This window comes from Pleurodeles waltl, chromosome 5, assembly GCF_031143425.1.
Source record: "Pleurodeles waltl isolate 20211129_DDA chromosome 5, aPleWal1.hap1.20221129, whole genome shotgun sequence".
Taxonomy (NCBI): Eukaryota; Metazoa; Chordata; class Amphibia; order Caudata; family Salamandridae; genus Pleurodeles; species Pleurodeles waltl.
This window is the reverse complement of record NC_090444.1, coordinates 736,818,460-736,834,318: the sequence shown is the minus strand read 5'-3', so window position 1 is coordinate 736,834,318 and position 15,859 is coordinate 736,818,460. Positions and strand designations below refer to the sequence as shown.

Below are 15,859 nucleotides of genomic sequence, written 5' to 3'. Positions count from 1 at the left end.
GTGCTATCTGGGACCAAGGGGGAGCCTCAAGGCCTCCCCCGCTGTCCCACCTCATTAGTAAAAAAAAAAAAAAAAGAAACAAAATATGTTGCCTTTTATGGGCTATCTGGGACCACAGTGGGTGCCTCAAGGCCTCCCGTACGGTCCCAGTTTATTATTATTATTTTTTTTAAATTATGTTTGGCCCTTTATGGGCTATCTGGGACCACGAGGGGAGCCTTAAGGCCTCCCCCATGGTCCCACTGCTCCAGCAACGAAGGAGCTGCTTTAAGTAGCAGCTCCATGGTTGCTGAAGCAAAGCTTTCATCTCTGTTCCCTACACGCATATCTGCATGCAGGGAACAGAGATGAAATCTCTGCTGTTTCACAGGTCCCGCTGTCAAAAAGCTGAGTGTTTAGTGTGACCTGGCTGCAGCTGTCAAAGCCGCAGCGAAGCCACAGCAAGTATGTCCCAGTACATAGCAGGAGCAAGCCGCCTCCAAAGGTATAGTACCCGGGGCTTTGGGTTCTGAAACAGTCCCCCTTTAAATTATTTACTATTTGCCCCAGGGACTGCGGTGGAGCCATGTGCCACCTTCGCATGAAATCTAAATAATGCCCTGGGAAGGTACCGGTCCCCAGAGCTGCGGAGGGAGGGGGGGGGAGGGTCCACCCTTGTGGTTTAAATATTTAAAGCCACGGGGAAGTGGTGGTTCCAGGGGCTGCGAGAGGGCTGCACTGGCCCCCAGTATTAATATTTCCGAAGGTGGTCCCCGGAGCTGTGTGGAAGGCCAACGGGTCACCCCCACACAATTTGAATATATGTCCAGGGAGGTGTGGTCCTAGGGGTTACTGGGGGGACTGGGCAGCCCCCAGTTACAACTAAACGTTGGCCAATCCAGGGGCTTGATAAAGATGAAGATTGGGAGCCCACACTTAATTTTGTTTAATTAAATTTTGCTGGATCCGCCCCAAACTGTGGTGAAAATGGGAAAAAAAGCTATTTAGCCCCAAGGGATGTTTGTACTCTGGCCCCTTTTGGACTTTTTATTATTTTTTTCTGGGACTCAGCTGAAGCTAAGTCCAAACATGGCTGACACCACTTTCTTGTTAAAGTGTTGCGAGCCAATCAGTTCTCATCCCAAGATATACAAATTTGGATTTCCTTTAAGTTCTCAAAAACTACTGAACGGATTTACACCAAATAACAAAAAAGGCTATTTCTAGACCAAGAGCTACCTTTTTGCCAAATTTGGTGTAATACCGTCCAGTGGTTCTGGCGATATTGCTGTTCAAAATCCCTATAGAAAAATTAATGGAGAAAATGCATTGTGGGACACCCCCCTCTTATCACAGCCCGCGCCTGACGGATGACCCTGAAACTTTCCAGACAGCAGCTGAAGTGAGTGTCATATTTTGTTGGAAAATTCTGTGAAGATTTGTCAAGCGGTGCCAAAGTTATTAGCAAAACAAAAAAAAACACTCTTTCTATAGAAACTTGGTGGTGATATATATATATATATATTACAAATCTAAGGTTAAAGTGATGTTATAGTTAGATCTGTTAATACGATCTGACCCTGCTTTAAAAAAACTCAGAAATTCACTGAAAAAAGCAATGATTAAAGTGACATTAAAGTGAGGTATGTTGATTTGATTTTAGCGTAGATTAATAAACCTAGAAATTCAATGAAAAAAAAACAACGTTTAAAGTGATGTTTTAGTTAAGTGTTGAAATAATACAAAACTAAGGTTTAAAAACAGATGAACACTGAAAAACCAGTAATAGTTTATGGAGATGACTTATACTCCAGCCATGCCCACTGCAGTAATCCGCCCATATTACATAATTCGTGACATATTCAATGACATCACTGTTAACAAATGACATAATTGATGATTATAACTGAGGAGAGCAATGATGACATCATCTAAGTTACTGCTACTCAACTAGCACTATAAACTGCTTGATCATTTTAACAAAACAAAGTAGGTATTCAAGTACCCATAAACATACAGAATAGATTGTGTTTCTGCCCACATGACCATGTATGAAATAAAACAGTGTGGTTCTAGAAACAAGACTAAGTCAGTATGGTAACTATTAAAAGGTGCCTAATTAACTTATGTGATTTCATAGACAACAGTCCCTCTGCCTGCCCTGACTATAATGTCACATTGACCTTTTTTTCCAGTAAATATTCTCTCACTGGGAGGGGTGGAAGGGAGGTGGTGCGGTTCTCTATGATTTATTTCCAGAAGTGCCAGAGGGTCAGGATATCCCTATCTTACCCACTGAATGTTTTTCTGAGTTTTCTCTCTTACAGAGACCAAGTCCTCATGTGTGCAACAACGCCCCCACTACACATAGCATTTGTCAGTGGGTGGCAGGGAGCTGGCCTGTGGCCAGACCCTGCAACCAATCCCAAGCGGGCAGCCAAATTCCTCAGTCAACACCCAGCTGTGCATGGCCTTTGGCCATGTGCAGTGGGGGGTTGGCCCCAGGGCCTGGACAGCCAACCCCCAAGCACACACAGTGGTCAACCAGGCCTTGCACCTACCTGCCATGGGTGTAAAGTACCACAATGTAATACAATGCATTGTAAATGTCAACAAATTGTAAAAACATGTGTAGCAAAGGCATGGGTGATGACAACTACATCTCAATCTGAGCATACAGCGTACTCTAAAAGTAAATGGGATTCTCAGAACCACACCAACAAATCACTACCTAGCATGTGGCCAAGCCACACAATTATTACCTCTAATTTGGGAAAACAGAAAAACAACAATTCAGGATGAACTCCGATCTGTATAGGCCCATTCATCCTTGGACACATTGTAGCCACTCACAGTTTCACTGGCATGCCTGGAAAGATTTAAGGAAGACTTAAGGAAGATTAGCCACAGTATAGGAAAGGAAAGGCTTGTGGTATTGTCATAGGTTAACTTTACTTTTATTGAGCACACTTATACCTACGGCCATCAGTGCATTAGAGACTACAGAGAATCAAACTTAAAAAAAGGCTGAAATCACACAGACAATGGACAAATATCAGTAATGGGGTGGTGGCAATAAAAACAAGGTGATGCATAGAATGGTGCTTTTGAAGCAAATGTTATTAGTTTGTTTCGATGAATACAAGGGACACAATAACCACTGCACATCAATGAATTGGAAAACAATCATCTCTTTTGTGTTGCATTCACAAATTTACATCACACTCATCTGTGAAACCTTAATCATGGTCCCATACTATGTCAAATCTTAAAACAGATGTCTAATACCCCTAAAACATGTTATTTTTGCATAGTATGCTGCTGATTTGTATTGATTTCTAAAGGTAGTTTCTCATCAGGCTGCAGTGAAGAACAAGTTACTTACCTTCTGTAGCGCTCTTTCTGGCGCACTATCTATCTAACCTCAGATGCCTCACCTTTTGAATATTCCCAGATGCCGGACTAAATCAGCGATTCTTCAGAGAAACTGCTACAGGACATCGGCATGTGACACCATCAGGCTCTGAGGCGACCTTACATCACAGCTCCATAAGCGACATAAAGCTGTAATTAGGCACCACTTCTGTGTGTTGACGTTATATTGTTTCACACCCTCAGGTGCAGATCAGCCATGCATGTGTTGCTTATATATCGTCTCAACATGTGCTTAGAATATAGCGCTAGTCCAGTAGGCAAATAATGACTCCTGTTTGATACTAGCCCTTTCCCAAATGCATAGCTTCCGATGGATACTTCTAACCACAGATTCCTCAACTTTTGAAAATCCCAAGACCCCAGACTGGCTCCGGAATTGTTCATAGCAATTGCTCTCATCTTCCGTCACCCTAAAGTATACAAAAAATTACATGTGAAATGCCTGAATTAATATCAGCGACTGGTAATTGCTCGGTCCGCATCCCAGTCCATTGCTAATTTGCTCACCATGCCACCTCAGTTTAGACCCAGCCATATGCAAATCAGCCTTGACCCTGTATCTCATGGGAACAGTTCAACCCGAACTGCCAGATCAGGTCCTCCCTAGACCGGAAACAAGCATATGGCAGGTCCAAACAGGTGGCATGGTGAGCACAAGAACAATGGATTAAAACCAGATCTGTGACTGGGGGTGAGTGTTTGCATTGTTCAGTGATTTGTCCAACATCCTTTTGTGTTGCTAAAGTTGCCCTAAGTGGCAAGGGTATGCACAGATGTGGGTCCCATGCTCAAACTAGCCCGACTGATGAAGGGTGATACCCTGAAACCAGTCCTAGGATGCTTGTTTTCGGTCCCAAGAGGACCTGGTTTGGCACTTCAGGCTGGACCATGGGGCACAGGGTCAAGACTGATTTGCATATGGCTGGGTCCAAACTGGGGTGGCGTGGTGAGCAAAAAACTGATGAATTAAACCCAGATCTTTGTGACTAGGGGTGAATGTTTGCATTGTTCAGCATTCCGTCCATCACTTGTTCCTTTTGCACGAGACTAGGTATTAGTCATTGAATTTCTATTATTGAGGTTAGATGAGGTAGTTGAGCCTAAATTCCTCTGATCCAGCCAAAATAAAAATTGATGAGTCTAGTCAATGAAGCTGAATCTATTTTGCCGGCCCTGCAAATTTCAATAGCTTTGATGGGGCTATACACATTTTGGTTGAACCTTCTCCGTCCCCGTGGTAAAGACCCTCCTTATGCTTCTGTTTCTGGCTAGAAAACCAAATTTCTATTTAACTCAATATTTCTAGCACTTTATTCCAGTGAGAATATGGCCCTCTTGCTGGATTTTCCACCCCCCATTTAGAATGCATTTAAAAATGTCTGATTCAAACCATGGTTTACTTCAAAGTTATACTGCCAACTGAGGTATGAAAAGCCAATACATCATTTCTGAAACAATCACATGGTGACAAGTTAAACAGGCACTATTAACCAGCCTGTGCACTTCACAAACACACATACGTATGAGAAGTATATATGGCAATCATCTACCAATTAAATGAATCATCAAACTATTAGCCATTGCAGCTGGAACATGGAGACTTCTTCCTGTCCATTCAATAGGTTGTCCTTTGTCCATGCCCCAATGATGCATATTCATAGCAGCCGATATTTGAAAATAAAATAGTTGTTTTTCAGACTAAAGGGGGAACCTTTCTACAGTAATGCTATTTTTTGTTGGTTACAGCATTATTTAAAGAGGTGAGAACTATTTTTGTATCAAACCAACAAAGACTGAAGTCAAAATGAGTAAGTCTAGAATTAAGAGGGCGGTTTTGCAAATAAATTTACTAATAAACAGTGCACACATAAAATAATATCACTAGCACTTTAAACTTTTCCATGACCAAACCCTGATGCATTACATAAAGAGCAATTTTTTTTAGAAACAATTCAAGGGAACTTACCAAATGCCAAGTAGTACTGCCAGTTCCTCTGCACACAGGTCAGGCATATGGAACTGATCAGGGTCTTGCAACTTGATGACATTTAGGACGGTATCATCATTCAATTGATGATTCTGCAAGTCAGAAGGTGTTCAAAATAAGATAATTTATATGCGTGGCATTCAGCCCTAACTCAAAAAACATTATCCATACATTTCCACAGGTCAAGCACCACAGTATTGAAGCTTAAACAAGCTAGTGGTACAGGGTGTACACCATTTAACAGGAGGCCAACGTTTCCCTTTCCCTAATAGCCACCTCCAACTCTAAGACAACCTTACAAGCGAGGGCACACTCTTTAGCATGTGTCTACAAAGCCATATGCAGAACAAACAAAAATAAGTTTATATCAGAGGGCTCAATGGAATTTTCTGGAGTGACTAGTGTCAACATCATCAAGGCACTAAAGATGAGGCTTTGGCACGGCTCATTTCTAAGTAACTGGATATAGGTCAAGCATGAATATTAGCAAATAGAGGGCTTGATGCAAATAGCATTTTCTAATAGTCCTGTTTTGTACCTGTCTTGGGGTGTGAATTACACTTGAATCTCCAAACCTGATTCACAGAGGTTTTGTGGTAGTATTTTATTTCAAACGTAGGTGCTTCTTACTCTGAGAATAAATACTGCTGTCACAAGGAAAACATTTTGTGATTCATGAAACCTTTTTTATGTCGGATAAACAAGCATTATACTTGGAATTTAATGAGTAAGTCACACCCAAGCCTGGAATAAGACAAAACAAATCACAGACATGATGTGGAAAAGGCCATTGTATTCAGGTTTAGTTCATATAGAAGGCATGAGTAAGATACAACTTTTCATAGAAAAAGCTCTGTCAATCACATATAGGCAATCTTTCAGAATAATCATTTCCTTTCGGGCATGAAACAAAACTCCATTGATAAATCACCTTCATCACTGTGACACCCTCACATAAATGATCAGAAACTCTTAAAGGAATTACCTACTAAGATGAGACTCTTATATTTTACCTTTTCTACTAGTTCATCACCAAATTTGTTTTGTCCCTGATCACGAAAAATAAGAGGGGCTCAGAGAGGTACTATACAGTGACTCCTAGGGCGTGGTCTGTGGGTAAACATCAAATGCCATAGAAAAATGCCAGAAAAATCATAGCAGTTGACCCAGAAAATTAGGATGCACATGTATCAGAGCAACAGAAAAGATAGGGGTTGGTTTCAGTCTAATGAAGTCAACATAAAACTACATAATTATTACAGGAAAACATCAACGAGGACACACCTAAGGGGGCTTGTGATGCTCATATATCAGGCATTAGAAGATAGCTGCATATGAGAAATACACTCAGCAAAAACATTTTCTATAAAATATTCATATATGGTCTGGGATATTAAGAACATAAATCTAGTTTCCTAATAAGGCTAGCAAACATATACCTGCTTCCAGAATGGGTAATATTTTAATAAACCATTGTTTCAACTCAAATCCTTCGATAGTCGATGCTCTCGGACAGATAGTACAGAGAGCTCTTGCATATTTAATTTACATTCAAAACTGACACCCAAATCACTTTGTTAAAGTGGCATCCAAAATCTGAAAGATGGAATGCTGATTCATGAATTGCTATGAGTGACAAATACCTTGCACTCTTTCTCAAATAACACAATCAGCGTAATTAACCACAATAAGAGAACCCTTGTGAGAAATAAAATACACCTTCCAAACACATCACCTCAAATGTAATGCTACATTGGGATTAGATGTTAAACGTTTTTGTATTAAAATAATGTATTGAGCATTGACATACCTAGACAGAATAAATGCATTTGTAATGGGTTCAGGTCCCTACAAACTTAATATGACTCCTTATGACCAATAGCTGTGAGAAAAGAGTCCACAACAGAGTGCACATCATATTCTTTATCAACCAAGAGCATACATGGAATAAATGGATCATGTGGCATCCTCAAATTCAAAAGTAAATAAAGATAGGCTCAATTTCCACAGAACAAGCACCTTCCTCCTCATCCATCTTCCTGCCACCAACCCGTTGCAATGAAGAATTGGCCTGTGGGATATGTGGCAGTAGACGTTTCACACAGAGGATGCCTGAGTACCACCGAAAGCAAAACGCATCCCTGAAACAACAAACAGATTTACCATGGGCATGATCTATGTGACAAAAAAGCCCTGTACCACCTCTAAATGCAGGCACAACTCATGATGTGCAAGACAATGCTTGATGCGTTCATCTGCCCTGGTATTAGGGCTACCAGCCAGGTAACTGGCTGTCAAAAGAAATCCTATGAGATACTCTACAGTGGACGACAGAGGGGTTTACATACTTGGGGGGTGTGCATCGCTCAAGACAGGTCAGTCTTTATATATAGGAACCTGTTTAGGATACTGGAGAACTAGAAGATGGACGTAGAAAATTGGAGGAAACTCACCCTTGCCTTAATGAGTCGGCAGTCCTATTTAAAATGATTTCCCTGCTCTCTGTTATGGGATAGAGACAACCGCAAAATAGCACTAAACACGCTCACAAGATCCCCATACAAAAGGGGTATAGCCCTACCAATCGTATGACTACTACTGGGCCTTTCACATTCTGATTGTTAACGACTTTGGCATCCACATATCAGCAAGAACCCTTAGTGAAAGCAGACAGTGGAGCCATGTCACACAGGGGTTATCCAAGAGACCTTTACAGTGCCACCATCCTGAGCCTGACAATGACCCCAACTGCCACAGTTATCAAAATATAGAGGGAGGCAACTAAGGAACTAGGGTTGGGAAAAAAAACTCACACTGGAAACACCACTGTGGGATTCAACTCTGCTGGCAGACCTGATAACACTTGACAGTTTTAAGAAATGGGCCTTCTGGTCCTATCAAAACTTGGGGACATATGGAGTCCTGAAGGACTACTCCCATTTGATGAACTCCTTTAACAGTATGAGCTGACTAAATCCCAGTGGTTCCTCTAACTACATCTTAAACTTGTGCTGAATGAGTATAGATCACTCCTAGACTCAATCGTACACTAATTCCCCCTGAAAGGCTGATTTTTGGCAGCCCCAATTCAAAAACACACAATATCCAAAATATACAGGACACTGATCACTACTACTCATGTCTCCTTGGCGAACTTCAGATACTAATGGGATGTTGTCCTTGAAGCCCTCGAGAACAGGGAATGGGAAGGCCTGTTGGCACCCCAAGGAGAGCGATTTGCGCAGGCTTCCAACTAATACAACCAAAAATACTCCATAGAGCGTACTTTACTAGAACACTCCTGTATAAAATGGTGAGAATAGGCACTGCTACCTGTTTACGGGGAAGTCAAATTTCAGGTTCCCTGATACACACTCTCTGGAGTTGATAAAAAATCAAGGGGTTCTGGGTGGACTTCAACAGCAGACATTTGGAGCCCTGAGAGAGCCACTAAAGCTCATTTCACAGTTCACTACTCTGGGGATCTGGAGTGACCCTTTTTATAAGAATGCCTTACTATTCTGCAACTCTGCTTTAAAGGTGGCAAAGAGAGAGATTATTCGATTGTAGGGCAGCAACACTTCCGAGGGTGGCCGATTGGCTGCACAACATGGACTGGTGCATGTGTGCCAAGGAGACAATCTGCCAGGCACAGGGCTGCTACCAAAAGCACTCCAAAACATGGGGACCATGGGAGGAATTCAGGGACTCTTCCTAGGATACTCATCCCTCTAGCAGGGAGTGCCACGTGAACATTATACAGCACTGCTTCCCTGTGCTTGACCAAGAAATAATCAAGTCAAAATATACTTTATTTAGACAAGCAAGTCCATTAAAGTGCCATGTACAAATAAAAACAACATCATAATTCATAAATGTAAACAAATTAAAATGCAACTTTGAGAACCGATAGCAGCATCTCACTCGTGGAGTTTCTATCAATTCCTAGAGAGTAAATGCAAATGACAGCATAAAACATATGAAGTTTAAAATGCGACTTGCTGATCTAGTCTGGGGCACATATAAATAAAAATAAAACCATATCCAGACATTTCTTGAGTCTGACAATGACATTGGGTTGAGAATCATTCAGAAGAAATTTGATGACCACTGGCATTATCTGTGCTCCTCCTTTGTTCAAAGGATGTCGCAGAATCTCCTGCATTCATCCAGTAAGGTGGGACATACACAGAGCAGATGTGTTAAAGATTCCTGAAACAGACTGCAAAAAGTGCACTTTTTGGTGGCTGGTTGACACACACAAGAGGCAATAAGTCTAACAAAGAAAAAAAGCCCATTCAAAGTTGGCAAAACTTGGCTTTATAGTACCACAAGGATGGTTCCATGACATATTGCTGAACCCCTCTTTGAGCATTGCTAGTGAGGACTAAAACCTCATGTTTTCTTTTGCTAAAAGTCCTGTAGTCCGATGTAAAAGATTCAATTTGAACATTTTTATTAAATGCTGCTTTAAACTGTGAATGTAGTAGATTTAAATTTCACAAAACTGTGGCACCTTCAAGATCCATATGTAGATAAGGCGCAAGTTATAGTTACCTTAGGCCGCAAGTTATAGTTACCTGAAACAAATGCAACTATAACTGCTGAATTTCTCTGGTTTTGTGCATGTAAATTTAGAACCTATCTATAATGTCCCTGTTACCTTTTTTTAAGGGAATTTCTATGTTTTTTTAAATTCTAATTTCTAACTATAACGTCCCTTCAACCTTTGTTTTTTTTCAGTGAATTTCTCAGTTTTTTTAACGAAAAGTAATTTTCATTGCTATAGGTTAATCCAACAGGCCTACGGCCAACATCCTATAACCACTCAACTCCGCACAAGGCCTTTGGCTTGGACGGTGAGGGTTGGATGCAGGGCCTGGCCTACGGCCAGTATCTGCCGCCAATCCGCCTAACCACTCAACCCCAGGCTGTGCACAGCCTTTGGCCGTACGCATCGGGAGTAAGCCGCAGGGCCTGTCTCTCCGGGTGTGAGAATAGCTGTGAGAGGGTGTCTCTGAGTGTGAGAGTGTCTGGGTGTGAAAGTGGGTGTAAGAGGGTCTATGTGGATGTGAGAGTGTCTGATTGCGCTGCAATAGATGAAAGATGCATTCACCTCCTCAAAGGATTTCAAATTCTTCTTCAAAATGGAATCGCGGAGTGAATACACTTGCTTTGCCTTCGCTAACCCAGAAGTTAGGATCATGTGTCCTTTCCAGAAGTGGAGCTTCAACTGGGGCACTTGCTTCGTTTATATGTCAGTAATTCCTGTCGAGGTTTAATTTCTGTGAGGTGAGCATTATGGCCAGAAAGGAAGCTCACCTGCTCGTTTATCCAACAAGAGTCCCCAGTTTTTCACAAAATGTCTATCCAACCGGAGTACTTTCTACTGGTTAGTTAGAAAGTACTACCTCGTTGGGTGAATGGCCAGTGTGTGTGTGGGTGGGGGGAGGGGTGGATATGGCCGATTTTGGCCATGGGGACCCAATCCCCCAGGGCCTACAACCAATAAATGGGGGAGGGGGGTTGCGCCCCCCCCCCCCCCTCCCAGGCCAATCTCAGCCCCGGGAACCCAATCACCCAGCTTTCATTAAATGGAGGAGGAGGGGGCCGCATGGAACCCCTCCCCTAGCCGATTTCCACCTTGGGATCCGGGCTTATAATATTTTTATTTGCAGGTGGGAGACTGCACTGCTCCCCTCTCCAGGCCGATCTAAGCCCCACGGACCCGATCACCCAGGGCCCAGCCATGTCACCTAGGTGCCCCCAGAGCATCCAGTCACCCCCGCTGGTGACCACAGGGGAAGCCTGAATGCCCTCACAGTCCCAGCCGGCTCCCAACCTCCTGCGGGAACCAACATTGCTATCAGAGAAAGGGAGCTGCTAAGCATGCAGCTCCCTGTCTGTTAGAGCAATTGTTTTCTCTGTTTCCTGTTTCCCTGCCTACCTGTCTGCGGGCAGGGAAACATAGGAAACCTCCACTCCCACCAAGCAAGAGCTGTTTGACAGCTCTTGGTTTCTGGAAGCGGAGTTGTGTTTCCCCTGACTTGGCGGGAGCTGTCACACTTATTTCATAAAGTCCTGGGCATGCTTCCCCCTCCTTTTTTAAAAAAAATGCCTCTGGGACCGCGCTTGTTTATTTTGTTTGTTAATTTTTGCCGTAAATCCCCTGTGAATTTGCTGCAATTTTTTTTATTAATTTTTTTTAACGTTTTTCTCAGACTCCAGCAACAGAAGTAAGGGGTCAGGGTGTCCCTACCCTGGCACCTTTTCTTTTTTAAAATCTTTTTTCAGGGACTTGGTTGAAACTAAGTACCATGATGGCTGCCAACACTTTCTTGTTGAAGTGTTGGTAGTCAATAAGAGCTCCGCAGATCTCTGCACAAGCAAATTATGTTTCGCGAATCCTTCGCGCCTCTAGATATCTATATTTCTTTTAATATCCCAAAAACTACTGAACAGATTTACACCAAAGAAGCTTCTTTCTGGACCAAAGCTACCTTTCTGACATATTTGATGTAATTCCGTCCAGCAGTTTGGGCTGTAGTTGACCATCAGTAGGATGTATATATATCCTAACTGAAGAATGCCATGGCCTTGTATTATGGATTTCCATTACAGGGTGAAAATCACCTGATGGAAGACTCCCCGACAGAGAGCACATGACCCTAACACTAACACTTCCCTGTTTGTTGAAGGACCATATGGTGGTTGCAATGTACATCAGGACCAGGACAGACATGCCACTGACAGAAGGCAGAAAAGCCCTGAGGACTATGTGGTGCTGCTGCTCTATCAGAGACCACAGGCTTCTGAACTCCACATCATCTAGGTGGCCTTCCCAGCACAGAGACAAAGCATCAGTTATGATAGTGAGCACAGGAAGGTGCAAGAAAAGTATCTGCTAAACATCAGGTTGGCAGCGCCATGCACAACTGAAGGTTTTGAGCTGCCACTTCTCATAATTGAATGCTATACAAAATCCACCCCCAGCATTGGGTCCACGGAAGCCAAAGGTTCCACTGTAGAGCATGCATGGGCCAGCAAACATGAAACACCAGCTGGATGCACAAGGCCAGAAGACCAGGGGTGTGGAATTTCTATAGCTCAATGCCCAGGGCATACTGTTTGGTGTCAAGGACAACACGTTTCCATGTTTATTTTGTCCTTGGGACAAGTAGGCCCAACCCCTTGCTATACAAACTCTTTAGCTGGCAGTTTACATTATATAGCAGCGAAGGAAATTGTTGAGTTGAGGTAATATTTGTGTCCATACGATAATGCTGTTCGAACTTGTTTTATGGTTCATTAATGCAAAGCCTTTATTATTATTGTGGGTGCTGTAAATAAATGTTGTAAGCTCGAACTTCACAGTTGTTCCAGTAACACATGTTTGAAAAACTTAAGAATATGAGGTTGAGTATAATGTTCCCAGAATGCTCTTTTATAAGATGCAAATATTTGCAGAAGCTTGGAAGCAAGATTGGTGATTCTTGTTCACAAAAATGCAACTAGGAAAAACATTTTTTGCAAAATTACTGACATTTTAGGTACCATTTGTTTGCAGCACCACTGGGTAAAATGTGTTGATGCATGGCAGTAATTCTAAAAAATATTCGTAATCGAAAATAAGGGTAACCAGTTTCAACAAGATTATAGGAAACATGAAAATAAACAAGCCTAGGCAAAACCAATAGTTCTGACACTGGAGGTCAGTCTTATGGCCAGGGCCACTGAATTGTATGAGATTGTGCGGCGACTTTCATATAGTTATGGATTTGCTGCCTCTGCTACATAATCCATCATCTGCCACATATTCTGTAGATTTGTTTAAAAAAATTGTTTCTAGCTCAAATTATTCAAATTTTACTAAAAATGCAAATACACGTGTTGACACTTAGTTGAAGGCCCTTTGCAAAGCTGGATTAGTCACTTTTCTATTGCCTATTGCTATATGTGGGCATTAAATTAGTACTATTGAGGTGCCACAAATGCCCAGAGACTGTTACCAAGTTTTAAAACGACAAAATAATGAATTAATACTATAACAAAATGTGGCACATTATGCAACATAATTTGCCTTTTCTTGCTGCATAATTTACTCAACCCTACCACATAATTTAACTCTCTCCTGCTGCATTATTCCAGTGGTCCTTCTTATGGCTTTGTCAATGCATGTCTTATTTTGACATGGATTTTGTAAAACTTTATTGTTGTGGGAGGTGCCGGGCCCTCACCATTGTCACAAACATTGGCTCAAAGGAAAAGCACACTTTGCCACAGTAGTTCCTGGCACTGAACACAATTACTTTGTGTGCCAATATGCTCCTTGTGAAAGGGCAGGTTGCTATCACTCACAGTGAGAGAGAGAGAGATAGAATTTTAATAAAAACAAAAGGTCTTGGTTAATGCCAGATCTAATTAGGGGCCCAATTATTAAAGAAAGTTACAAAAGTGCACCCATGGTATATGTTGTTGTACTAGTGCAGATTTCCGTCTTTCATGAACTCACAACAATTTACAGAAGTAGACCAGTAAATCGTGCTCCTAGAAAATATTTGTGAACTGTATTTTAGCACCAGTAAATATGTGAATGTACATTTGCTCATGCGAAAATCTGTTGAGCGCTTACAAGTTCACTTTCCCTCTAACCACTTTTTTTTCAACCCTTGAAGAATTTGTGCTTCTGCCCTTGTCAGGAGTATATTACACATTGTAACACAAGGAGAGAGTATCGGGAGTAATCTAACCCCACACTAACTCCCGATTAAACTAGAGACTGTAAACACACCAAGTGTGTGGGTTCATATGAAAGAAGGAACAGGGCTTTTAAGGCCTGTTCGAGTGGCGCTGGTTGAGCGCGAGATGAACAAAAGGTGCATAGGTATGATCAGTGGCTTAACTTTTAGGGGAGTTCCCTTTACGGACTAGGTGGTCTCACACATTATAGTGTCCTGCTTCATCATATGACCAACTAGCCCCACCCAGGTGAGATGATACTACCTGGGCGGACTCAACCTCGTTGTTAAAAGAACTGCAGAGGGAGTGCTGAAATTTAGTCTTGCTGGATAATACAAGGGATCCAGATATGAGTGAGAATAATAAAATTACCTTACAAATCACCTATTTCGGTTAAGGGACACTTTAATGTAGGTGTTTGTAGGTAAGAGTAAAATCAGGGGGGAAGACTCCATTGAGGATAATGGCTCACGGGGTCTAAAAATTGGGGACCAACATGTTTCTGCCCGCAATAAGAGCCAAAAAGGTCTGGGGCATTCATCAGGGTCGGGTATCCCTACAAATGAAGAGCAGTGTTAAATGCTCAACAGAAAGAAACGTGCTCAGAAGAAAAAAGGCCTACCGTAGACATTCTGGGGGTGGCCCTGCCGGCAGCAGCAGTTTGCCTCTGGTCTAGAAACTGATGGTGGGGGGTTGAACCTTATAGTCACACTTACTCCAAAGGCTGCAACATATTAGTGCACCTAGTGTCAGTGTCCCAGCCGCTCGTTTGGCTCTCAGCTCTTAAAGAAGAGCTGGTGAAAACCCTTAAAACATGCAAGTTAGTAAGTTTGCACAGACTCAAAAAGCCATTCCAGCCATGGAACATTTGCTTACCTCTACCTCCAGCACCAGTATGTAGATCTGCAGAGAGGTAGCAAACTAAGGAAACTGCTAGTATTCAATCCCTATTATAGCATTAGCCATGGCATAATAAGAGAGACTAAGGCTAGAGCTCTTGTATAATGAGATTGCTGTCATAATTTGTTGTTGCACTACATGCCACCAAAGTGACAAGTAGATTTTTTACAGTCCAAGTAGATTTATGAAACAGCCTGTCCTATGGACAAGTAGATATTTTATTAAATTCCACACTCCTGTTTGAGGATCCAGTCATCTAGGACAAGGAAAATGTTTAGCACTGACCTGTGAAGACAAGCTGTGATCACCGACAGCACCTTTGTAAGTTAATAATGCAACGTCTAGACCATGAACCAGAAGTAAAGCCTTTGGGGATTCCAGGATTGGCACAAGGTAGTACACATCCTGCAGAACTAAAGACACCATTCGGTTTCCAGGATTAAAGTATATGACCCAGCATCAGCAATTTGAACTTGTCCTTACTCAGGAATGAATTCAGATACTTATGGTCTAAGATAGGTGTTAATTCCCCGTCTGTTCTAGGAACCAGAAATTAATGTCTTTGTGCCTCTCTCTCAATTGCACCCCTGCCAAGCCAAGCAAAGGCTTAACTTCTGTGAACAGGACAGACACATGACCCACTGACACTTGAATCAACGCTGTGAAGATTAGCATAGTAGTGTACAAAAGAGGAAGGTTGTAGCTAACTTGAACAATTCAAAGAACCCACCAGTAAAAAGTAATGGTACACCAAACAGGAAGAAAGAATGAACCCTGCTTCCAATAGGTCTCAAAAGAATGACTGAGCGGGAACTAAAA

The 15,859-nt window shown here is 42.2% G+C and overlaps 1 protein-coding gene and 1 non-coding gene across 2 annotated transcripts in view; both read right to left on the bottom strand.

Annotated features, from left to right (window-relative positions):
* The window catches only part of TTC27 (tetratricopeptide repeat domain 27), a 1,165,789-nt gene that overhangs the window by 611,541 nt on the left and 538,389 nt on the right, over positions 1-15,859 (bottom strand). The window contains exon 8 of the mRNA XM_069234695.1: positions 5,381-5,493. Within this exon, the coding sequence (XP_069090796.1) occupies positions 5,381-5,493 (113 nt within the window). The remainder of the gene's footprint in view (positions 1-5,380; positions 5,494-15,859) is intronic.
* Positions 233-350, bottom strand: LOC138297958 (small nucleolar RNA SNORA64/SNORA10 family). Its single transcript, XR_011204496.1, has one exon. It is a non-coding gene; the product is annotated as a small nucleolar RNA SNORA64/SNORA10 family (small nucleolar RNA).